Source organism: Eulemur rufifrons, chromosome 28, assembly GCF_041146395.1.
Source record: "Eulemur rufifrons isolate Redbay chromosome 28, OSU_ERuf_1, whole genome shotgun sequence".
NCBI lineage: Eukaryota > Metazoa > Chordata > Mammalia > Primates > Lemuridae > Eulemur > Eulemur rufifrons.
This window is the reverse complement of record NC_091010.1, coordinates 45,468,756-45,494,557: the sequence shown is the minus strand read 5'-3', so window position 1 is coordinate 45,494,557 and position 25,802 is coordinate 45,468,756. Positions and strand designations below refer to the sequence as shown.

The window sequence follows — 25,802 nt, the reverse complement described above, 5'->3', positions numbered from 1 at the left end:
GTATGTCCTTAGGCAAGTTCTATAACCTCTCTGAGCCTCGGTTTCCTCTTCTGTAAAGGCCAACTACCTACATCCACCTGTCAGGGCTGAGAGGTTAAATAAATTAATAAACATCTACACAGTGTTTACCAAAGTGCCTGGAGCGAGGTAGGTGCTCCACACATCATAACTACTAATAAAACTAGTACTAACAGTGGAATCTGTGCATCCATTAAAGAAAAAGAACAAAAAAATAGTACTAACAAGCAGTAACAATCAGATAAATATTATTCTACTGAGGAGTTTCTACTTTATTTTTTATAGGCCTTGAGTAGCCATCAACATTTTTAGAGCAGATGTCATATTGCATTTAGTCAGTCAATAAATATTTATTGTGCACTTACGATGTGCCAGGCTGTGCCAGGCCCTGAGGCTGGTTGGGTTTGTGTTTGAGGGGGCTCTGGAGGCAGGATGGGGGATGCACTAGAGGCAGGAGACCATTATAAACTGTCGCAATGGTCAGGGCTGGTGGTTCTCAAAACTGAACGTGCGTCAGAATCATCTGGAAGCCTTCTTGAAAGCACAGGTTGCTGGGCCTCATCCTCAGAGTTTCTGATTCAAGAGGTCTGGGGTGGGGCCTGAGAATGTGCATTTTTAACAGGCTCCCAGGCGGTGCTGCGGATGCTGTGGGGCCCACAGACAAAAGAAGAGGGCTTGCAGACAAAAAAGACAGGCACCAAGGAGTGCACCATGGCGGTGGCGCTTTAGGGGTGGAATGGACAGGAAACAATGACCACAAGGGACATTGGGGCCAGGCCACCTCTAAGTCTGTCCTCAGGGTTTGCTTGTGCCTGGATGTCCCATACACCTTTGAGGTCCTGCCATCCCACCGACTTCGGGGGAGAGCAGGTGCTGCAGTTGCGTGGGCCTGGCTGTCCCTTTGGAACCTTTAGTCCTGTCATCCCAGCTGAGGCTGGGTTTCTCAGTGTGGTCTCTTTTATGTCTGTGCACGTCAGTGTATGTTCAAGGGAGGAGCTTTTTTTTCTTTTTTTGCTATTCTATTCCTCCCGGGATGTTGATGCCACTGAGACTCGCGGGTACCGTTCCGCAAGAGTGCCCGAGGTGTGTATTGAATTTCGGTCCCAGATCATTTAATGCGTGGTGACAGAGGGAGAGGATGTCGTTTGGATTCATGTGGAACTCTCCGCCTTTTCTATTTTCTGTGCCGAAAGACCGCAGAGCGTCGCTCAGCAGCCAGCCCCTGAACTCCCCGCCTGCAAGGACCTCGTGGCATCGGGAGCCCTGGTCCCCACGGCATTGCCAAAGCTCCTGTGAAACCCGGTGGAAAATTGGAACGTTTGTGCAGGTCCTCAGAGCATCTGTTTCATTTACAGCGTTCCACAACTCGAGTTGTTACTGAATTAAACATCGAAACAAACAACAATCAATAGCCTAATAATATTACGTTCTGAAATGTGTTCTTTAATAACGACCGTGAAGCTCTTGCAGGGAGGAACGAGTGTGTGTGTGCTAAACGGAGATCTGCGTTAATGTCTTCCCAGCTGCTGGTTTTGAAAAATGGCTCTGGGTGTTTCTTACTGATGCAGAGTGTCCTGTTTTCTGTGGGTCAGAAACTTCTCCCAGGTAGTTGGCTGTGATCTCCCCCCTTGTAGTCTTGTTCGGGAAGGCTGCTTGCGATCTGCAATCCTTCTCCTGGCCTGGAGGGTGGAGTTAGCACCTGGACAGCCTGCCGCAGCCCCAAACCGTGTGACCCGAGGCCCGTACCCAGACAGGCACGGGGGGAGGAAGGAGAACCGTAAGCACAGAGGCTGCGCATCCCAGAACAGGGATTTTCTTGGCTCCTGAACACAGTGATGTTCCATGGCTTTCTGAAGGTTAAACACATGGAAACTGTCTTTTGGGATCTTGTGTTCTAAAAGGGACACCACCAAAGAGGGTAGATGTAAAGATGACACAAACACCAACTACATACGGAAATTAACCAGTTACCATTAAAATTAGATGCCAGCCTGGCGTAGGTGCTTATCATAGGGGACAGTGTAAGAGTAATGCCTGGGACATTGGGTGTCTGTGCTTAAATGGAGTCAGAATTCTCTTTCTTAGCCATCCCCACCCTAAGGGGAGGAAGTACTAGGAAAGGTGCATTTTGGCTTTCGGGTTTAGGATTTTGAGGCCCTAGAGAAGTTAATGACTTCTCCAAGATCCTATGTCTTACTCGGTCTCCTTCATGTTCACCCGCTGAATGAACCCCCTTTGCCTCTGACCCAAGATCCAGACTGATAATTTATGTTTCCTAATATCGTTGACATATTTTGGGTTGATTTTTGAAAAAAAAATTATGTTGGAAAATTATAAAGATATACAAAAGTAGGCAGAATACTGTAATGAACACCCTGTCATTTTGGTGGGTTTTTTGTGACTTTTTCCCCCTAATTATTGCTGTCCTGGAGTGTGGTGCTATCATACTTCTGTTTGAAGTAGTAACGGAGGAGAAAGAGAACGGGTTGTTTTGGGAGATGGGGTATAATCTTGCAAGGGAGACAAAGAAGGTGGAAGTTACAACTTCTGTTGACTTCCACCTTCTCCATGCAGGGCCTTCAAACCTGAGCAGGTAGAACCAATAATCTACTACGGGAACTGCAGCCTAAGGCAGGCGAGGTGCACGTTTATTGAGTATCTACTATGTGTCTGGGCGTCTGAAATAAAATTACAAGATAAGATGCAGTGATGCTCTTAATGACACACAGTGATCCGGAAAATGGCACAGTCAAGGAAGAGAACAGGAAAATTATTTCAAACATAAAAAAAAAAGAGTAGATCTGAAAATTAAAGAACAGTAAGTTCAAACAAATGGCTTATACAATTTTAGGACTTGGTGTGGTGACCATCAGGAATGAGCTCTGGCTGCCTAAGAATAATCTACACACAACTACCCTCGTTTCCTTGCAAGGAGGCATTTGGCTGGTGGATTGTCAGAATGCTGTAGACATCATTTATTTTTATTTTAGCAAAGCAGTTAACAGTCTCCCCACATGGTATCACAACGAATATGTTGACCCATGAGCCATATGATCATTCTCTTAGCTAGAATCACGCCCCGAAGTTTGACTCCAGAGCTGGAAGAAAGGCTCTGTCCTGGGCCCCTGCCTCGTCGAGCTCATTTTTATCAATCACTCCACTAAAGACTTGGAAGGCAGCTAATCAGAATTGTAAATGGCAAACCAAGACCAGAGATGGAAGAATAATGATGAGACATTTGGAGAGAAAAAGATTTATTATGTAAGCAGTTACTTTATCTTAGATACACACTTGTGTGTACAGAGAGACCATCATGGAAACATGTGCTATATATATACATATGCATATGTATGTATGTAGGCACGTGTCCTTCGTTTTCCAAGTGGTACTCAGTTTGACTTAGAGGAGACTAGTATTTATAGGATGGTCTCTCTTTGCTGTAGAGAAAGGTACAAATATGCAATGCTGCTGACAGTAAGAGCTACAATTTAGTGAGTATCTACTATGTGCCAAACAGTGAAGCAGGCTGTGCAGAAAAGAGTTACAGCAGGCCTGAGTCTGCTAGCCTCAGAGAGACCTGCTCGCGAGGTCGGCCTCTGGCTAATGTCTGGGAACTTGGACTTGGGGAGGGTCCCCAGAACTGATGTTCATTCTGAACACCTGCTTTCCTTCTGGGAGATGAGAATTTTGGTACATGCTACAGAGAGGGTAGTCTATGAGGCCAGCCCACCAATAAAAACCCTGGGCACTGAGTCTCTAATGGGGTTTCCTGGTAGACAGACAACATTTCACATGTGTTGTCACTATCTGTGGCTGGGGGCATTGAACGCTGTCTGTGTGACTGAACTGGGAGGGAACCCATGGAAGCTTGTGCCCAGATAGCTCCGAACTTCCCCCGACGTGCCTTTTCCCTTTGCTGATTTTGCTTTTTGTCCTTTAACAGGAATAAAGTTTAGCCATGATTATATGCTGGGTCTTACGTGTCCTCCCAGTGAATTATTGAGCCTGGGGGTGGTCTTAGGACCCCTGATCCACAGCGTGTGATACTCATCACATCATGTACTGCTTATAGCAATTCTGCACTTATTACTGCTAACTCACAGACCCAGGACTTGGACCCTGCTCTAACTCTGAAGACTGGCTTGTCCCACAGAGGCACACAGTGGCCTGCGGGTCCTTAATACTTGCTGCCACGCTGGTCTGACACCTGAATGGAGAGTCCTCAGATCTCCAGACCCCCCAAGTCTCGTCTCAGTGTCTTCGGGGATGAGAATGAATGAACCACCAAGCAGATGGCCTTGCAGAGCAGGGGCAGGGAGTGGCCTCTACCTTTTAGGGCGGACGGAATTTACCCCTGTTAGTTTCCCCCGTGGATTCTCTCTGTCCCTCCTTCCTGTTATCTGCCCCCTGGAGAGCAGGCGGCTGTGATTTCTGGCAAAGGCGGTGTGCGGGCTAACCGGGAGTTGAGGACTAATGCTGGCTGCAGCCTGACCCCACTGGGTGGCCACCAGCCAATCACCCCTTCGTTTTCCTGTCACATGAAAAGAGTCATGCTCCAAAACCCATAGAAAACACACCACCAAGAGTGGACCCTACTGTACACTATGGACTCCAGGTGACAAGGAGGTGACAGTGTGGGTTCATTATGGTGACAAACATACTGCTAAGGTGTGGGATGCCAATGGCAGGGGTGGGGAGCAGGGGGTGTGGGTACTCTCTGTTCTTTCTCCTCAATTTTTCTTTGAACCTAAAGCTGCTCTTTAAAAAAAAAGAAACACCCAAAAAACAAAAAAACAAGGACACACAACAGCTCTCCCAGTGTGGTGCGGGGTACAGATTAGGGCAGCCAGAGACGGCCACTTTCTTAAAAGCGTGACTAACTTCTAACATTCCCCACTGCTGTCTCCATTCAATGCCCTGAAATGTCTTTGAGAGAGAAGAAATTGTCCCTTTCTTTTGCCAACTGGCAGGTGATGCGCCATCCTCTCCCCAGCCTGAGAGGGCATAGAACGCCCAGTTCTCTGTTGTTAAACTGCTTCCTTCACCGAGGGAGCCCTGGGGATGCAGGAACCAGTTTATCATGGAATTACCCTTTTTATGAGTATCCTGTTTCCAGTAGCCCCCACGTTTCTGCCAGGGCTGCGACAAGACCCTGGCAGGGGTTAGAGGAGGCAAAGGAGGCAGCAACGGTTCCCTTCTGCAGCCCTGGGGGTGGTCCAGGGACTGGAGGAGGAGGACCTCATAGGACCTGCCCCAGCCACCCCCAAATTCAAACCTACATGTGAGTGACACAGGAAGTGGCGAGAGGTTGTGATATGCGACAATGAATGTCATTGCCGCTTCCTGTTTCTAAGCCTGGAACCCACCGTCTTCTCTCCCCGACCCCCTACTCAGTGTGTTTTTGGCATCACATGCACTTTAAGCCCAACCTCCTGGGGGTGGAGGGGCCATTGCATCCTAATAGGATAAACACAGACAATGCAAGGGGACAGTCCCCACTGTATCCAAAATGCATCCACCTTCAGAGGATAGAGTGCAAGGAACAGCCAAGAAGAAAACTGTGTTAAGAACACACCTCTAGGATCTCACAGGCCTGAATTTGAATTGGGCTTTGCTGGTTTCCAGCTGTGCAACCTCAGGCAAATTACTGACCCTTGTTGAGCCTTTGTTTTCTCATCAGTAGAACAGAAGTACCAATGATTCCTACCTTACAGAGTGTGAGGATTAAGTGAGACAGTTCAGCTGAACTGCACAAGGAAAGCAGGCTCCTTTATGATCACTCACTCCCTTTCTGTGCCGCCCCTCGGCACTCAGTTCTGTTGCCTGTCTCTCCCCATTCTAGGAAGTCTACCTTCACCCCCCTCCAGAGAGATGCCAACACCAGACACACCCTTGTCCCAATGTCCTTTTGAAGCATTATCTTCTCCTCTCCAAAGAGGTACTTCTTCTCTTGAATAAGTGCCCAGCCTCTCAGTGTGTACTTTCCAGAGTTCTGCCTGGCACCTCCATCCGAGATCACTGTTGTCACCCTGGCACATCACCATGCCTTCAGGGCAACAGCCTAGGTCTATATGAGTGTTTGTCCCTCTGGCAAGCCTATTGTCATAGAAATCTGTGATTTAGAGGAGAACAGGTCCAAAGAAATTTTAGTTCATTTGTTTGTTTGTGTTTTGGTAGTGGTGGTTGGTTGTTTGTTTTGTTTTGCTTTGCTTTGCTAAATTGCCACTCTCAGTGAATATAACAGTTTATTTTTAATGACAAGGATAAGATCCTGTTAAAAATAAAGATGCCCAAGAGCAGGCAGTGCACGTTCTGAAGAACAGGTCCGAGAGTGGCATCGTGAGCTGGATTGAAGCACAGCTTCCAGAAACTAACTCGGATCCCGGTCTGAGCCATGCGCCAGTGCTTTATAGCAAGTGACCTTCGGGGAGTCACTTGAGCTCCTATGCCTCATCTGTAAAAAGGGATAATAGGTTCATTTGGGGGAACGTGAGAACATGCATATAAAGTTCTTAGCCCGTGCCTGGCAGGCAGTAAGCAGTCACTACGTGCCAAGCTGTCATTATGAAGGGATGCATTCTAAAATGCAGTCGGAACCTGTGCTCAAAGCATCTGCTTCGGAATCTATGGAAGAGCTTGGTGTCGGTCAGCCTGCCTCCTGGAATTCGAGTGTTCCATCCAATCAGATGTAGTCGTAGGTGCTTAACAGAAGCCGGTATGCTTCCCTTTGCCACTTAGGTGGCCCCTTACCGTGAGTTGTGCTTGGCCACATGGGTGTCACTTGCCCACTCCAAGGTCATCTAGAAGCCAATAGATGTCATTAAATAAATCTTTGTGATTATCAAAAATATCAAGAAAGCTCCCCCATCTCCCTATGGGGCCCAGCCTTTGCAGTTTGAACCATCACAGCCTCTCAGGGACTCCTGTCTGAGGCAGTGGCTGCACTTTGGAATTTATCACCATGCACCCATGCATGTGATATGGACCCTTTGGGCACAGTGTGGATGACAGTGGCCTCATATATGAGCCAGGAGGAGCATGCCATTGCCCCACAGCGACCAGCCATCTCATCTGGAAGCTCTAGTGAGAGAAGCACAGCTGGACCCACCTGTTTTGGATAAACATTTTTACTTTGAAGAAGTCCCAGACTGAGTACCCAGGGGACCGAGCAGTAGGGGCATGCATGAGCCAAAGAAAATAACAATGAAAATGATAGTTCTTCTTTCTTGAGCCTCTTTAGGCAATTATCTGTGTGTTATCTCATTCAGTTCTCACAAGAGCCCTTTAAGGTAGATACTGTTGTTATTTCCATTGCACAAATGAAAAGCACGATGCTCAGAGAGGTTAGGTAACTTGCCCAAGGACTCACAGCAGAAAGGATAGAGAGGAGATTTGAGCCCAGGTGTGTCTGACTGTAGAGATGGGGCTCCTGACCTGGGCTCCTGTGCAAGCAACAAAAAGCAGCGCCAGGTAGAGTCCGGCTTTTGGACTGTATCTTCTCAGTTGTAACCGTCTGGAACAAAAAGAAAATCTTACTTAGCACCCTGACACAGAAGTCAGATCCGAGTGCAGCTGCTGGGCTGAAGGGAGCTGGGGCCCGGTGCCCTTCTCCTTCTCCCGTGTTCCCCTCGGGGCCCTTGGGAAGCTCTGGTGAAGCCAAAGGAGAGTGGACTTCAGAGCTTCTGTTTTCTCTTTGTGAAAGAGAATGTAAATATCAGCTCAGTAAATTACAGAGCTGTTGGGAAGATTCAATGGGTTAATGCCAATGAAGCATCTAGGATACTCTCCAGCTACTATTAATATGCTAACTGATACTTTTTATGGGGAAATCAGTGTTAATCCAGAGGGAGGTGTGGTGGTTGAATGGTGGCCTCCTAAAAGATATATCTATGTCCTAATCCCCGGAACCTGTGAACATCACCTTACATGACAAAAGCCATGATAAAGTTTAATATCTTGAGAAGAGTTTATCTTAAAGCAAAGCAGCCACAAGCCAAGCAAGGCTGAGCTCCCAGAACAACAGACAAGGAACACAATCTCCCCCAAGCCCCCAAGGGAGCACGACCTTGTTGAAACCTTGATTTCTGGCCTCTGTACTGCCAGAGGATAAATGTCTGTGTGAGGCCACCCAGTTTGCGGTACTTTGTCATGGCAGCCCTAAGGGACTAACACGGGGATCGTCACCCCAGTGTGGCCCCAGCTCATGCCCCGTATCTGGGAATTGTTTCACCCGAAGATGATGGCGGGGGCAGGTGCCGGAATCCCTGGGGTGATGCCTGAGAGGCGCCCGCCGCACTCCTGCACGCGGGCAGCAATCCTCTCCACCCTTCAAGGCCCTTCAAAGGGCAGAATCTGGGTCACTGCTCTGGTTTCCACTTTCCTCCTGAACCTGGGCTCCAGCGATCACAATGTCGAGCCGGTTATTTGTAATACCCAGATTGTCACTTCTGACAACGGGCCTGCATTTATCTGTTGAGTCTAATCATCTCGCGGATGGGAGCTTTATTTGTGCTGTCGGTGTGGCACTTTATCATCATCTGCATTTAGACCTGGGGTAGGGGGGGCTTTCGAGACGAGCAATAATGCCTCCTAGGTACTGTTCTTGCTATGTGTCCTCTCCCCTCATCTCACTTCAACATGAGCCTTTCCCGGGAAGGTGGCACTGAGCCAAGTTGGGTATACATTGCTTCCGAGTGACCAAGAGGCCCGTGCGGTCTGGGGTCTAGCGTGGTCTTGCCACGTTCCTCAGCTGCAAAGAGGTTCTCCCCAGGTGGACCCCACAGCAGCCAAACCATAGAGACTTTTCCACGACAGCCATCTGGCATTGATTTTTCAGCTGTACCTCCCGAGAATTTGCTGGAGCCACAAAGTAAAGAAGCAGTAACTCTTTTTTTTTTTTTTTTTTTGGCCACCCCACCCACTGAGGGGGTATCACATGCTATTTCTGCACTCACTGGTATAATTTGGAGAAAGCTTTGCCAAAAGGAATCCCTGGTCTAGTTAAAATAATATGTTAGCTCATGAATAGAAGAAAAACAAAGTATTATGGTCGGGTAAAAAGAAATTAGAATTTAGAATCAGGGGAACCAAATTCAAAGCCCAGCCTGCCTGCCACTTGCTAGCTGAGGGACTTGGGCACAGGACTAACCTCTGGCCTTAGTTTCTCATTTAAAAGTGGGGAGATAAGTAACGACTCCACCGCCTTGCAGAGAGGATTAAGTCATCGATGTAGGTAAACCATAAAGCGCTACGTGACTGCATACGCAGGTGACAGGGAGGGGATGCCTTGCCCCTCTTTGCTTCTGTGTTTTGAGTCCTGAGGCCGGGGCCGGGTTAGCCCAACACAGATACTGTTCCACTAAAGCCCCTCTCTCAAGGGCCTCCTGGCCGTTTATACAGGCTGTGCGTCAACAGAGACCCCCAGCCAGACTCCTATCGCACCTTGTTCCATCTCTGCTTGTCATACATTGAATTTCAAAAGATGCTGGCTGGTCTCTCTTATCTCCAAAAGTGAGCGTTATGGTTCGCGTCTCTCTTTCTGAAAGAACCAAATGCACACATCAAAAGGCAAAGAAGAAAGCTCGTCCTGCCATCCCAAAGGACTGAGCGTTTGCAGATGCCTAGACTGATCTGACCCTGTTCTGACCTGTGTCTTGGGAACTGGACTTGGGCAGAGCTGCAGAGGGATGGGTGACTGGCCCTTGGAAGGGGTGGTGGGTGCCAGGAGGAAGGGGCAAGGTCTGTACAAAAGGCTGATGAAATAAATCACTGGTTTCCTGTCTGCTCTGAGCAGTACGCTAGAATGGCTGAGCCCAGTGGCTTAAAGGAATGCCTGGTTCCTTGGTGTGGGAATCTACCCAGCTCCAGAGAACTGGGAAGGATGAGGACAACGTGTTTGTTGTTCTCCACCCTCAGGGAGGATGTATATTCACGAGTGTGGAAGGGAGAATTATATGCATTGTGAATTGTAAATTAATCAATAATATAATCCTTCTAGGCATTCATTCCACAGCTTGTTCTCTACATGTTCAACTGCAGTGCTGTTGTTACAAACCCCTAAATGGCAGGCATGAGATTTATCCAAGTCCTTTTGTACTGGACTCAGAACACCGCTGGTCCTTAATGCATCTTGATGAGATTAGAAGGACCAGGGACGGGTCTCACATTGTGGCAAACACAAACTCCCCTGGGAGTTTGTTTGGAATGCGGATTCCTGGGCTCCACTTCTAGCAATTCTGATTCAGTAGGTCTGGGGGATGCTGCAGAATGTGCATTTTTAACTTTTAACAAGCTCGCCAGATGTTTGCATTATAAGTGGTCTACAGGCTACTCTTTGAGTCACACAGATCCAGACCGGCCCTTCTGAAACATTAATGTGCACGTGAATCCCCAGGGTGCACTGTTAAAGTGGAGATTCTGATTCTGGATTGGGGCCCAAAATTTTGCATTTTTAAACATGCTCCCAAGTGATGCCGTTGCCACGGGTCCCCACCCCACACTTTGAGTAGCAGGAATCTACCTGCTATTGTTTTCCTGCAATCAGGATGTACCGGCTCTAGCAGGGGCTTTGTTCTAGATGGATGATTCAAACCGTAAAATGTCTGCTTACCTAATATCTTAGATTATAGTCGTGTACTTTTCATTTGTAATTAAAATAACTGTTTATCTTAACTTCTAGTCAGGTAGGTAATTTTTACACAGCAAGCACTTTAAAGAAATAAATATCTAGGTACAATTTGCTACTTTCTGACTAATACTTAACACCCAACACTTTTTGATTCCTAAACTTTAATGCACATTTGCTCCGACAGCCGGATTCCGATGAGTGTTAATGCTTGGCTTAGGGAACTCAAGCCAGCAACAAAGACCCCTCTGAATGACCTCCTTTAGTAGTTGGCAGCTTTGTATTTTCTTAAAGCAAGAGTCCCTTCTAGGACTGTTTTCTTCAAATCAAAGTGAAGAGTTTAATCTATCAGTTAACACTCCATAGCAACTGGAGGGCTTTCGCTGCTTCCTCCAGCTATTATTTCTCGAGACACGATCGGGTGTATCCCCATTAGCTGCAGCAGGAGAGAGAAAACTAGAAGGATCCTGATTTCCCCACTGTAATGGGCCAGCCACCCAGCTATCCTCTCAGTTGCTCTTCCAACTTCTTCCTCACGCTGTGACCTCCACACCCTCTCTCGGCTGAGAACCTCACCCCTTATTTTCCTCCAAGGAGACCCAGGTCTCTGGGCATCACTTTCGAGTTGCTCTCTTCCACTTCATCCTATCTTCTTGCCCACCCTGGCTTCTCGTCCTCTTAATTCCAGGCCTAACCCTCTCTCTGGTTGGACAGAGCCCTGGGCTAGAAGACCGGCCCTTTCTGATCTGAAGATGGCCTGTCTGTTCCCCTATGAGCTGTGACCACAGGAGCCTACCTGGGCCTTGTCTTTGCATGACAGCTCTGTCTGCTCTCTGCCCCTCACCGGGGCCTGTGACCCGTGTCTTCCGACCTGCGTCTCCTTGCTTGTCCCACCCAGGCCAGGCTGGCTTAGAGCAGCCTCCTATACATCTCCAGTCCAACCCTGGACTTCCTCCCTGCTGGAGAAAACCGCAGCTGCCTGGTGACCAGGCCCTCTACAAATGCATTTCCTCTCCCTGCGGCAGGGCATTCCTGCAGGTAAGTAGGCCTATCATTCAGCTCTTGTCGAGTTGCGTGGAGGAGCTAGGGCTCCCCGAGGTCCCAGGCAGCTGCCTCTGCTGCAGACAGCAGCCATATACTGTCTGTGTGTGTGTGTGTGTGTGTGTGTATGTGCATGCAAAACCTATAGCTGTGTCATGGTTTACATATATTAATCTCATTTGATCTTGTAGAGCAAATAGTATTAGCCCCACTTTATAGATGAGGAAACTGAATCCTAGCAAATATAAGCAGGTTCCTTTATCAAACATGTGTGAGGGGCTAGAAGAATAAAATATAGTCCAGAACTCCGTGGAGCTCACAGGCTCCTGTGCTCAAGGCTACATAGGTAATAATAATAATTCATTCTTTCAAAAATATTTATGGAGTTCCCATTTTGTGTCAGGCACTGAGTATATAAGGGAGAAGACAGACACGCTAGCGCGTGTTTATTGAGCATTTGCTCTGTGCCAAGCTCTGTATTAACTATTTTGCAGGCGTTATCTTAATCCTTGGCACCCCCATGGCTTGGGAGCAGATGTTGACATCCTCATTCACACGTGAGGAAACTGAGGCATGGACCAGTTGGGTGACCTGTCTGAGGGTCCCACACACACAGCTGGAGAGCTGCAGAGCAGGAATGTGCCCTCAGGCGATCTGAGTCCCAGTACAGAGCCTCACCGCAGAGCTATACTGCCTCTCAGCCTGCACGTTCTGACTCCAAGCCCAGTGCTCTCTCTGCCACTCCATGTTGCCCCCGCAGAGCCCACCTCACTGTGGAGAGCAGATGCTTCTGCCACCTTTACCCAGACACTCCCCAGGAACGAGGGCAGGTGACCCCTGCCCTGGGTCCCAAGACCCTAAACTCCTGCCCCAGATCCTGCAGGGCTGCCCACCCCACCCGGGTTCGGGTCCCTGAGGCCGCCCTGCCTGTGCACCACCTCTGCCCCGGTCCTGTTGGCCAGGTCGCTCCCTGGCCCCCCTGCACGGGTCACCCCGTCCTGGTGCAGGGCCTTTCTCCTCCGTGGGACCGGCTCCCAGCACCTGCCTTCTGCAGCTCACATTCCTCAAGCTGTACTGGCTTCAGCCTCTGAGGCGGCTGACCCTGAACACCCCACCTCTCATGGTCGATGGCCGTGGTTATGCCGCTTGCTGTTCCAACTTCTCCTTTCTCAAGCCGTGACCTCTGCACCCTCTCAGCTGAGAACCTCACCCCTTATTTACCTCTGGGGAGACCCGGGTCTCTGGGCACCATTTTCAAGTCACTCTCTCCTGCATCGTCCTATCTTCTTGCCCATCCTGGCTTCCTGTCCTCTTAATTCCAGGCCTAACCCGTCGGCTGGCACATGACAGCCCGTTCCCTTCACCTCCTACGCATCTTGCCGGTGCGCTCGGAATCCACTGCCCTGCTGGGCTTTTCCTCATGCCCACAAACATGCACGGGCCTCAGAGCTTGGTGAAACCCTCACTTAACCCCGTGTCCCCTGGCCAATTTTCCGAGCCCTTTTCGTCCTCAGCAAGTCATCCACACGGCGGCCCCGTCCACTCCCACGTGCCTCAGTCTAGCTCCCCTCTCCTTTCTAAGGAGACAGCCTCCTGGGAGGTCATCAGTGGCTTCCAAATTGCCAGATCCACCTGCTGCCTCCAGTCCTTGGCCTTTTTGACCCCTCAAAGGCGTTTGAGACTGTTGACCATGCCTCTCCTTTTAACCCTTGCTTTCCTGATTTCTGTGCTTTCTTGCCTCTACTCTGTCTTAGGAGTCATTTGCTTGTAAGGAGCAGAAACCTGCTTGAGTTAGCTCAGAAGAGCTTTTGGAATCACTCAGGGGAATGTCACAGAATCCAATTTCCATTATTGTGCACGATTGTTTCAGTTCTCTTCCTTGGCCAGTCCTTCATGCCCACAGCCAACAGCGCTCTCCAAAACAGCGCGTCGATACAATAGTGCACCCTGCTCAGATTCCGCCAGTGGCCCCCCGCTTCCTACACATGCAGTCTGCAGCCTTAGTTTACATGCCACGTCTCCCACAGTCCTAGCTGCCGTGTGCCCTCCCGGTCTGCCTTCCACTATTTCCCACTACTGTCCAACACACGTTTCCATGTTGTCCAGCTAGGCTAGGCTATGCATTCCCTAAACGTACTTCTGTGTTCCCTCCTCACACCATTGCTTTTATTAATGTCTGACCCATACATCTCTTACTGAAATCCTATACCTCCTTCAAGTTCAAGATCAAATAAACCTTCTTTATGAAGACTTTACCCTGGCAAAAGTGACCTCTCCTCCTCTGAAAGCTTAGGATTGGGGACACTCCTTATTTGCTGGACTAGGCTGGAGACTCCCTGAGCAAAGAATTGCAACATACGCCACTGTGTGTATCCATCATAGTACCTAGCCGTGTGCCAACCTAGAAATGGATCCCAGAGGGTGGGATGAAGTTAATGACGGACTTATCTTTTTTTACTCTTAAAGAAGAATGAGGCCAGGCATGCTGGCTCATGCCTGTAATCCTAGCACTCTGGGAGGCTGAGGCAGGAGGATCTCTTCAGGCTAGAAGTTCAAGACCATCCTGAGCAAGAGCAAGACCCCGACTCTACAAAAAAATGGAAAAATTAGCCGGGCATGGTGGCACACACCTGTAGTCCCAGCTACTTGAGAGGCTGAGACAGGAGGATCCCTTGAAGCCAGGAGTTGGAGGTTGCAGTGAGCCATGATGACACTGTGGCACTCTAGCCTGGGCAACAGAGTGAGACTCTGTCTCAAAAAAAAAAAGAAGAATGAATGAATCAATGAAGCATCCATTGGCTTCTGCCCTAAATTGGCTGAACTCTTCAACTGAAAGAGAGACAAAGACAAACAGCTTTTTATCTAGAAGCTTCTAGGTAGTCAGAGCATGAAAGAAAGTTTGAGTAGAGATTTAAAGTTTTGTGACCACACAGTTAGTGATTGGCCTGGATCCACAGCAGGTGGATGAGCTCTGGCCAGACGCTGTGATCAACTTGCTGGCCTTGTTGCTGCCAACTCTCGGTGCCCTCCTGCCTCCCTGCAGCCCAGCGTGCTCCTGGAACACAATCTTGAGGACCAGGCAGGAGGCCAAGAACCAGGCCCATTTACAGAACCCACTGGGTCAAACAGTTGTTCCACTTTCTGTGTTTACCTCTTTCTGGGGACTCTAGAGGGGAACAGGGGGAACCTTGAGAAGTGTCTGGAGGATACAGGGGCCCAGTGGTGCCAAGAAAGCATTGCCTTCCATCAGGAGCCCTGGTCAGGTTGTCTCCAGATTGTACGTACCCAAATGAGTCACTGGCACCTAGAGACACATCCGTCATGACTTCCTGGCACTTCTCTTCCTAAAGATACTTGGCTCCTGAGATGCCACTCAGTGGCTCTGCTACTAGTCAAAGGCTCTGCCAACCACAGGCTCCCAGCTTTTACCTCTGGGATGGACAGGTGACCCAATCTGGGCCAATAAGATCTCTTCCCTGGGGTTTTTCACATTGCAACTGAGGAGAGAAAGCATCTTCCCCACTGGTGCTGAAGCTGAGATGTGAGGCTGGGAGTGCTGCCTCTGTGGAAGCCTTGGGAAGGAGGATGGTGTGAGAGAATGAGGCCCACAGGTGGAGAAAAGAGGGAGAGAGAAGGAAGAGGAAGTCCTGACCACTTCCTGGTCCCAGTCACCCCAGAGGCCTAGCTGCACCCTGCTCGCTCCTGCAGTGTGGACATCTGAGCCAATAAATTCCTCAACTAGTTCAGGTTGAGTGTTTGTCACTTTGCAACCAAAGAATCCTGATTAATACAGCCTCCATCTGTCACTGGAATCACTTCTTTGACAGTTTATGGAATTCCTGCCTCCCTGTCTTCCTCTTTTCCTGGAAACACGTGTTGAGGAATGGTCGTCTGCATCGTGATCAACACACACGACTGAGCACCTGCTCTTCCCTGGCATTGTCCTAGGTGTGGTGGGGGGTACAGCTGCATGTGATAGTCTCTGCCTTCTGGGTGCTTCTATGCTCATCAAAATATAAGAAATTCCAAGGGCACAGAGCACATGCTGAGCACAGATCTTTTTTAGAACAAGGCATAAATCAATCAGTCTGCGTGGAGTTTTTACAGAACACAGACACTCATCACTGCAGATTATTCTGACCTTTTGGTGCCAAACATCCCTTTCTTGAAAAAACCACCTACGCCTTAGGTTTTCCTCTTTTTTCTTAAAGTTACCTTTTTCAATAGAGCCATCTGTTTGTGGGGTCTTCTCCACCCTGGCCAGCTCCTAAATCAGGATCAACTCTGGTTGTTGTTGTTTTTCCAACTTTACCCAATTTATTCCCTATGGAATCCCCACCCTAGATTCCTCATCGTGCCCAGGGCCCTCCCATTACCAAAGCCTCTATTTTTCTACACTAATATGTGGCCTCTGGATAGATGCTATTCCAGGATACAATCTGTGACTCGCCTGTTTGAATGTCTTCCCATATGTTTTCTGGTCCTATTTAACTTCAATGGCTCTCAAAGAATGAAATGTGTAAAAAGGAAAAAAAAGAGCATTATACACATTTCCAAAGAAATGATCTATGCTTAAGGGTGTGCATTCAAAATGGGAAACATTTAGATATGGCTAGAAAGGAAAGAAGAAAGATAAGGAGGAGTAGAAAATAGGAGTTTCTGGAATGCCTGTATTTCTTACCGCCCTTCCACCCTCAGGCTCTGCACAGACCCTGAGATACCCTGAGATCCAGGTACCAACCCAACTGGGTCCAGGCCTCCCGTAGGGCGACCTGTCTACTGTGAAGTCAAATGGTAGTCTAGAGAATTCCATTGATTTTTGAATAATCCTTTTTCCTACTTTCCAGGTATAAATTCCTCTTCCTCTTAGGTGTGAGATGATAGGTCATCATTATCTGCTTTCGTCTTTAAAAACTTAGGGACTTAAAAACAATTTATTATTTCTCACAATTCTGTGGGTCGGGAATTTGGGCAGAGCTCCTGTGGGTGGCTCTTCTGCTGCACGTGACAAGAGCCGGTGTCGCTCACTTGGCTGCACTTAGCAGCTGCGTGTGACTGTCGACCGGCGAGACCGAAGGTCTGAGAAGTCCTCGCTTCCGCGCCGGATGCCTCGGTGCTCTACCACGTGCCTCTCCACGGGGCTAGTCTGGGCTTCTTCAAAGCATGGCGGTCCCCAGGGTAGTCAAGTTGCTTACATGTTACTGGCTTCCCCCAGAGACAAAGTGGAAACTGCTGGGCCTAAACTGGCCCAGCATCACTTCCACCATATCCTGCCAGTGAAGGCGAGTCACGAAGCCAGCCCAAATTCCAGGCGGGGAGAAATAGACTCCACCTCTCAATGGTGAAGACACACATGCATACAGAGAAGCAAGGCAATGGCAGTGACCATTTTTAGGGACCATCTACCACTTACCTCACTTGGAGTGCACATGTTCTTATTTATTTCTTAGCCTTCGATTGAACACCATTCTCATCTTAAGTGACTCTTTCTTCTCAGTCCCTTTATTCCCCAAAGGTTATCTTACCTCGCAATGTCCATCCTAAGACCTAACATCTTCCACACATCCAAGCATTTCTCCCTGAAATACTTGTTTCAGGAAACTGTGTATTCCTAAGTACTGGCCCCAAATTAATTTTTACTAAACTGTATTCTGATTTTTTGTTCTGTCTCGATAATGATCATTTAAAACTTTTAACACACTCTTAAAGATAAGGCTGACAACCCTTTAGATCAGGGTTGGCAATCTTTTTCCGTAAAGAGCCAGATGGTAAATATTTTCAGGTTTGGGGCCATACACTCTCTGTTGCAACTACTCAACTCTGTTGTTTAGCCAATGCAGCTGTAGAGAATATGTAAATGAATGAGCTTGTCTATGTTCCAATAAAACTTTATTGACAAAAATAAGCAGCAGGCCAGATTTGGTTCACAGGCCACAGTTTGCTGATTTCTGCTTTAGAGCAAGGGATAAATTTGTCTTTTAGTTTATTTTATCTAATGATTAGGTGTTTGACTTTTATAAAGCGGCTTTTCTCTGAAACTCACTTTCTTTTTTTTTTGTTTTGGAGCCAGGGTCTTGCTCTTGCTCAGGCTGGTCTCAAACTCCTGGACTCAAGCGATCCGCCCACCTTGGCCTCCCAGAGTGCTAGGATTACAGGCGTGAGCCACCATGCCCAGCCTAAAACTCTCTTTATGTATAAAATAAAAGTATGAAAGTGGCCAAGTTTTAAAAAAACTCTTTTATGCGCTAGTTGTGAAAATGCAACCCATCTTTAAAAAATCTTTAGAGGAAATGCCCCAAATGGCCACAAGATGGGTTTGTTTCTCTGTGATAACATCTTGGAGTCCTGTTGCTGTGTCTGAGACTGAGTCTTCCTGGGGTCTCTGCATTTGTCTCTGTAGCTCTGCAGACCCCCTCTCCATGGTCTCTGTTTCTGTGTGGGTCTGTCTTCTTATCTGTGTTTATGTGTGTTTTTCTCTCTTGGCTTATAGGGTTTATTCCCCGCTTTTTGTATATTTCCTCATTTCCATTTTTGTATATTCGTGTGAGCTCTTCTTCTGCCCTGCCTCTCTCCCGTGACTACTATGTTGAATTTTTTTTTAACTTTTCAGTGAAAGAATGCTTTAATGAAAATAATATTCCTGTTCTTAATTTTCAAAATGGCATATTTAACATATCTTTCAAATCTAAGAAAAGTTTCTATTTATATAAAGTGACATATCATATGTAAATTACTTAGCACAGCATCTGGTATATAGTTGGTACTCAATTATTACATCTTCTTATCTGGCTTCCCCTTATGTGGTCGTCTAAGTGATCTCTTTCCCATGGGTCAGTGATTCTAAACAGAACAGAAGTCGATCCTCTGTATCCTTAACATTTTGTTATTTCTCTCCCCTTCCCGGGGACACCAATTCTTGGTTCTGGCAGCTCTTGGTCATTACTCTGCTCGTGCATATCTTTCGGGAGTTAATGAGAGTGCAGGTTCAAAGGCCAAACGAGAGACTGGTGGCTCAGTCAACCTTCTGTTCAGCTTCTTGCACCTTTCACAGGCTTCTGTTCTCCCTGCAAGTGTTTACTGAGCGCTCAGCATGCGCAGGGGGATGGGGAGAGAAAAGTGGACAGAGCAGACACAGCCCCAGCCCTCCCGAAGCCCACAGTTTACTGGGAGAAACGGGCAATGAATCCATGAACAAGCAAGAGCAGGGCCTGGACGGGTGTAGTGATGAGAATACAACGAGGGAGAAGGTCTCTCGGAGGGGCCGTTGAGGGCGAGACCTAAGGGCCAGAAGGACCGAGTGGGAGGGCAGTGGAGGCAGAGGGCCCAGGTGCAGGGGGCAGTTCTGCAAGAGCACCCTGGGCTGGGAACGTGCCCGCTGGGCTGCCAGGAGCGGAAAGGAGAGGCGTGGCTGGAGGAGGCAGGGAGCAGACCACGCTGGGCTCCTGGGCCAGGAGAGGGGCCACGAGAGGTTATGGGTCCGGGCTTCATTCCGACACAATGGGAAGCCACCAAAGGGTTTTAGGCAGGAGCATGGAATGATCCGATTTATGTGTTAAAAGGATGGCTCTGGCTACGGTGGAATTAGATTTGGGGAGGGGCAGGTGAGGAAACAGAAAAAGGAAGCTCTCCAGACACAGTGGTGAGGGACGAAAGAAGAGAAAGGTTTGAAATATTTTAGGAGGTGGAAATGACAGGATCGGCTGACAGATTCGATGTGAACACGGGGTGGGGGGAGGGAGAACCAAGGCGGACGCCAGGCTCCTGGCCTTAGGGTGCTAATGTAGCAGGGGGAGGGGTTGCGCCATCGACAGTCCCATCTGGACGTGTCCCAGAAGCAATGGCTGTGGGCCGTGCAAGGAGAGACGTCAGGCGGGCGGGAGGATATGTGGGTCTGAGCTGGGACTGGGACCTGGGTTGGAGACATGAATTCGGGAGCTGTCGGTCGTGGGAACGACTGCTGTCCTCTAGTGAAAGGGGAGGGAAGAGAAGAGGGCCCAGGGCCAGGCCTGGGGATGCCAACAGTGAGAGGGTGCAGAGGGGAAAGGACAGAAGCCGGGGAGAGGGCAGGAACCAGAGGGTGGCACGCTAGAGCCGGCAAGGACTGTACTCTCAGAGGGGAGAGCGGGGCAGAGGCAGGAGGAGCAGGGATGAGCCGAATACAGCTGAGGGGCCAGGGGGATAAGGACAGAAAAAGGGTGCCCTGAGATGTGGCCACACAGAAGCCTCCCATGATAGTAGCAAGAGCGGCGTTGGCAGAGTTGGGGAAAAGGAGGAGGGACAGGGGCAGTGGGACAGTGGAGACGCCTCATGAAGACAACTGCTTTGAGAATCTTGGTTATAAAGGGACTAAGGAAAGATACCTGCGGAGGATGAGTGATCAGGGTGGGTATTTCGGGAGGAGAAACTAGAGTGTGTTTGGAAACTGCCAACATGATCACCAGAGAGTGAGAGATGGTGCCTCGGGGCTGCTTTTTTTTCCCCCAATAATGATGAGAACTTCAGATTGTGCAACTCTTCAGTTTACCAAGTGTTGTCACACACACTCTTGCACTTGGTCCTCACGCCCATCCTGCGAGCTGTATGGCAGCCCGAGTTACAGGTGAGGACGCTGGAGCTTAGAGGAATTGAATGACGAGCTCAAGGTCAGAGCCAGGCGGTGGCAGGGCCAGGACCCCACCCCCAGCTGCCCTTGGCCGGGCCCCAGGCCCCGTCCTCCCCGAGGCAGCGCTGTCCCAGTGAACTGGCACTCACAGCACCGGTGGTGCCCTTGATGGTGTCTCTCAAGCAGATTTTACAGTTGCCACCGAGACAGTCCCTCTGCCTGCTGGCCCATCCTTTGACATTAGGAAGCCACAACTGCTTTCCAGGAATGCAGGACCTTGTTCTGCTTCCCTGCTCTGTTTAACTGAGCCTCAAAGCCTCCTGGATTTCTACAAGTGGCCCCAAATCTCTGGCAGGTGTCGGGGAGAGGAAATTGTAATCCCAGGAAGCTCCATCTCCCCAGGCTGGTCAGCTGGGCACTGACACTGCACAGTGATTATGGGCAAGTCATCGAACCTCTGCACCTCAGTCTCCACATCTGTAAAATGGGGATGTCAACAAAACCCGTGTGCTGGGACTGTCGTGAGGATGAAATGAGATAGTGGGTATAAAGTGCTTAGAGTAGTGCTTGGCACATGGCGACTGCTCTCCTACTGCTGCCCACGGCTATTTTTACTCCTTCACTCACTCGCTCGTTCACTCACTCACTCTTGCATCAAGCAGACGTTGGGTGAGCACCTGCTGTGTGCCAGCGTGGCTTCAGGCACAGCAAATGCAGAGATGCAGCCGCTTTTCCTGGGCGCAAGAAGCATATGTTTTAATGAGGGAAGTGATGCTGGAACGCAGACAGCTCTGCCCTCACAGGAATAAACACGGTGCAAAACGCTGTGGGTATCCAGAGAAGAGAAGGTCACAGCCAGCCAGGGCAGCCGGGGCAGCTCCGTGGGAGGATGGGAGGGATGGTGGGGAGTACATTCTGCACGGGAGACGGCGGCTGCAGCTGAGCAAAGCCACAGGAGCCCGAAAGGACAAAGTATTCAGCGGAAGGCGAGGAAGCAAACTGGAGCGTCAGCTCCTGGAGAAGAGGGGGAGGGAGTGAGGCTGCTTCTCCTGGGGGAGAAGCCGGGGAGTGGCTCTGGCAGTCGGTCCAGCAGGCGCAGCGAAGGGCGGCCAGGGTGGGTGCAGGGAGTGGCAACTCCATGCTCTGCCCCCAGCCTTGCTCCACGGGGTGTCAAGACCCCAGCCTAGGAGCTGCTGGTCTGGCTTTGTGTCTGTAGTCCCTAGGAGTTGATTGGGGGGTTGGGGGAGGGCCCGAGTGTCAGGATTCATCCCAGGCCACCATGTAGATTTGGGGAGGCCTCTATGGCATGTGCTCACTCTGTAACACATTGAAGAATCTGACCCAGCCTGTGATCCCTTTAGCGGGTGCCCTGAAACTACCCCCCACTTTCTTCCAAGAAGGGATGAGCCAGGGCCATCTGCTTCCCCAGGGTCACTGCCAGGCGTGCAGGAACCTTGTGTGTAGCCCAGCCACCCCAGACGCAGGGCAAAAGGCCTGGCCTCCAACATGTGGGAGGCCATGTCCCTCGCCTCCCGCTGGGAGCTGGCTTCAGGGGTGGTGAAGACATTCCGGGAGAGCCAAGGGGCAGAGGGTGTAAAGGAGGGGTGTCAATGCTGAGCTTCATGCAGTGGCTCCCCAGCTTAGCCTGGGGGAGGGGACACCTGCTCTGCTCATCTCAGAAGAGGACAGTCAGACTCAGGGATCCACAGAGCTTCTAGTCCAGGAGCTTTTAAACTCCGGCTCTGGAATCCTTTGCTCAAACAAGTGCTGTGGAATGTGATGCATAAAATAAAATGCATCAGCACAGAAATGCCCTGCTTGAAACTGAGAGTGGAGGGTCCAGCGCCACACTGATGGCTGCATTTGTGCACGCATTTTGTGACTCTCTGATTTAGTCCAGCTCTCCCATTTCACAGAAGAGAAACCCAGAGCCTAGAGAGGGAACTGACCCGCCCAAGGCCACCAACCCAATCTCTGGCAGAGCTAGGACCCTTCAGAAGCAAATGAGATCAAGGATGAGAAAGTGATTTGTAAACTGTAAAGTGCTGTGGAGATGTAAGATTATCATTATCTCTGCCATCTACATCTACGTGAAGTTCTCGGGCATTTCTCAGGGTCGCCACTTTGGGGCCAGAAAAAAAAATGTGCAGGACTGAGTGTTGGTGTCCTAGGCAGTGTGGAAACAACAAAGGATTTGGGCCCTGGAGACAGAGAGGCCCAGCGCTGCCACTTACGAGCTGTGTAACCTTGGACCTCACTTTAGTTTCCTGTTCTAGAAAGACACGTTCCCTACCTTCTTTCTGGGATTATGCAGGGCTTAAGCGAGACGATGCACGCGAAAGTGCTCCTAACAAGGCCAAGCACTCTGTGAATGGAGCCGTCTTACCAGGGGCAGCAGTGATGGAGGAACAGAAGACCCGAGGCTTCGGGCCTAGTGTTTAGCCCTCACCAGGCACTTCCTGTCCCCGAGGGCTGGAGCCAGCTGCTGACAGTGCTGGAACCCAAGCGTTCTGTCTCCCAGCGTAGACATGTCTCCATAGGTCATGCCGCGCCCTCGAGGCGCAGCCCTCAGACACTCTTCGTCAAAGTGTCTGAGGCACAGCCTTCCATCAGCGGGCGCTGACTCAGCCCCCAGTGAGCTCCATCTCGCCTGTCGCACCCTGAGGGTGCCAGGAGGCACCCGGCCAGCTGCTCAGCATCCCCCAAACCTCACCGGCTTCTGCATCCTGGGGATGAAGGAAAGGGCAGGTCGGATGTGTTTCAGGAAAAAAAGAAGTGATTTGTCTCCAAGACCTTGGAGAGTTCTTTCCGCCCTCCCCAGGTGTTCCCAGCTGGGAGCGGTGCAGAACCCGGCACCTGGACTTCACTGAGGATGTGCACACTCAGGCTGAAACGTGGGCAAGAGGTCGGGCACTGCGTGGGTGGGATTTGGCCGGCTTCCTTTGGAGAGCCTGGCAAGCTGGTGCTCCCAGGAGACGGGAGGAGGCCTCAGACATTTGTGCCTGTGCTACCTGGGGGTGACCTTGGGCACACTGCTTTCCTGCAGGGCTCCACATGCAAAGGCGACGGGAAGAAGTTGACCATGGGATAGCTAAGCTTTTATGACTCAGATGTGAGCTCTGAGGTTTCATTCATTCAATCATTCAGCAAATATTTATTGAGCATCTATTGTGTGCCAGGCACTGAGGAACAAAATGGACAAAAAGTCCTGCCCTCCTGGAGCTAATTTTCTTGTGGGACCAGACAGAGAGGGAAGAGATAAACAAGAGGACAGAGAGTTGCCAGCTGGGAGTCAAAGCTGCGGGAAGAGGGCAGTGGTGAGGGATGAAGAGTGCAGGGTGGTGTGGCGCCTGCACACTGTGAGAGCGGGAGCAGGTAAGGCCTCGCAGAGAAGGAACAGTTGAGCAAGGGCCCAAAGCAGGAGAAGCAGGGAGCCGGCCTTGGGCATATCTGGAGAAACAGCATCCTGGCCAGAGCGAACAGCAAGTGCAAAGTCCCTGAGGCAGGAACATACCTGGGGCTTCAGTGCAGCGAGGAGGTGGTGTAGACACAGGAGATAACGGGAGACGTGAGGAGTGACGGGCTCGGTAATCTTTTGTCCTGAGTGCCTTGGAGAAAGAGATCCAGCAGCTCCATCTAATAACTTCAGATGTGTTCGTATTCTCCCATCCGAGACGCTAACTCCAAGCTACTGTTTAAATGCTGGGACTTTGTGGCAGAAAAGAGTTGTTCAAACCTTAACAGCAAAGCCTTCTACTCCTCCACGGCTCGTTCACACAGGGGTTCTTGGAATAGCAGTAAGGGCCTGGGTTCAAGTCCCAGCACCTGTTGCTTACTGTGTTACGTTGGGAAAGGCACTCAACCTCTCTTAGCTTTCAGTTTCCCTGATGAACCTCATTAGTTGTTGTTAGATTCAAATTCACGAGATCAGAAGTTGAAAGTGCCTTTTATTATATATACATTGAAATGGGCAAAGTAAACATCAGGGAGGTTTTTGTTTTCTTCAGTGAAGCCTGTGGTAAGGGCTTGTCACAAGCTGCCCACTCCCCTCCACCACCCTGCTCCTTATAGCGTGTCCCACACGGGCCCAGCTGGCTCTCACTTGGCCTGGGCCGGTATCTGATTCAGGGACTCAGGGACCCCCCCAGGTAAGGCTGGGGAGGATTTGCCAGGATCACTGAATTGCCCCACAGTGTGTCCAGGAGGACTCTGAGCCCAGTGCTCTGGCCAGGTGGGACTGGGTGGGCCCAGCTGCTCCTTTCCAACATCCCCTCCCGGCTTCCCCTCCAGGTACAACGGCCCCAACCTGGTTCTGAAGTACGACCGGGCCCAGAAGCGGCTGGTGAACATTGCGGTGGACGAGCGCAGCTCACCCTACTATGCGCTGCGGGACCGGCAGGGGAATGCCATCGGGGTCACAGCTTGCGACATCGACGGGGATGGCCGTGAAGAGATCTACTTCCTCAACACCAACAACGCCTTCTCAGGTAGGGATTGGGGCCTCGGGCCTCTTCCTGCTTCCCCCCTTCTCCCTCCCAGCACTGACTGGGGGGAGGGCCTTGGGGATCCCGGCCGCAGCCACAGTCCCCTGCTGCCTCCGGGACCTCCCCTGGTCCCAGAACGACCCCTTCTCTTGTGCCTGAGCTCATAGCTCTCACCTCCAGGGCCGGGATCTGGAGATGGGTGGAGTGGACAGAGGAGGCCAGTGCTCTCCCAGCCCGTGTCTTCCTCACCTCCCAGGCCGAGCCCCAGCCCTCGTGACCCCCCCCTCGCCTCCGCCCCGCTGCTCCCGCCCTGGTGCAGGCACTCACCACTGTCACCTGGGTTATGCCGTAACCGGCAGCTGCCCTGGAACCCCACGCTGGCTCACAGGGGGCTTTCCAAGATGCTAGGAGATCCTTCAAGGCCCCCCCACTACTTGCAGCTGAGCTCGTTTATTCATTCCACCAATTCTTGCCGAGCACCCACTCTGTGCCTGACTAGAGGTGCTGGGGATGCAACTTTGAGGAAGACAGACCTGGAGCCCATGGAGCCTGTTCTAGCCCAGAGCTTCTCACGCTGGAGTGTGCACCCGAGTCCCCTGGGGTCTCGTGTAAATGCAGGACTGACTCGGCAGGTCCGGGGGGTGGGGCGAGGCCCTGCGTTTCTGCCCCGCTCCCAGGCTAGGGTGCTTCTGCGCCAGGGACTACACTCTGAGTGGGCAGGGCCGGCACACCAGGAGGGGAGGAGGGCAAGTGATGCCCAGAAGGCTACACGGCAGTAACAGTGTGATGACAGCTGATCCGTAAGCGCCTACTCTGGGCCAGGCCCTGATCTAAGTGTTGACGTTAACTATTTCATTTAGGTCTCACTCCCTCGATGAGGGAGGAACTGGTAAACCCACTTTATGGTTGAGGAAACTGAGGCACAAGGCCACACAGCTTGTAAGTCCCAGAATTCACACCCAGGAGTCTGATTCCAGACCGTCCTTGTAGTCAGGACACTGTGGCTTTTCCCCCATCCTGTGTCCTCAGCCCA

At 50.4% G+C, this 25,802-nt stretch overlaps 1 protein-coding gene across 2 annotated transcripts in view; it reads left to right on the top strand.

Moving 5' to 3' along the window:
- CRTAC1 (cartilage acidic protein 1) overlaps positions 1-25,802 on the top strand; it is a 145,774-nt gene that overhangs the window by 59,343 nt on the left and 60,629 nt on the right. For both annotated transcript variants that reach the window (XM_069460248.1, XM_069460249.1), the window contains exon 3: positions 24,576-24,772. In XM_069460248.1, coding sequence (XP_069316349.1) covers positions 24,576-24,772 — 197 coding nt within the window. The remainder of the gene's footprint in view (positions 1-24,575; positions 24,773-25,802) is intronic.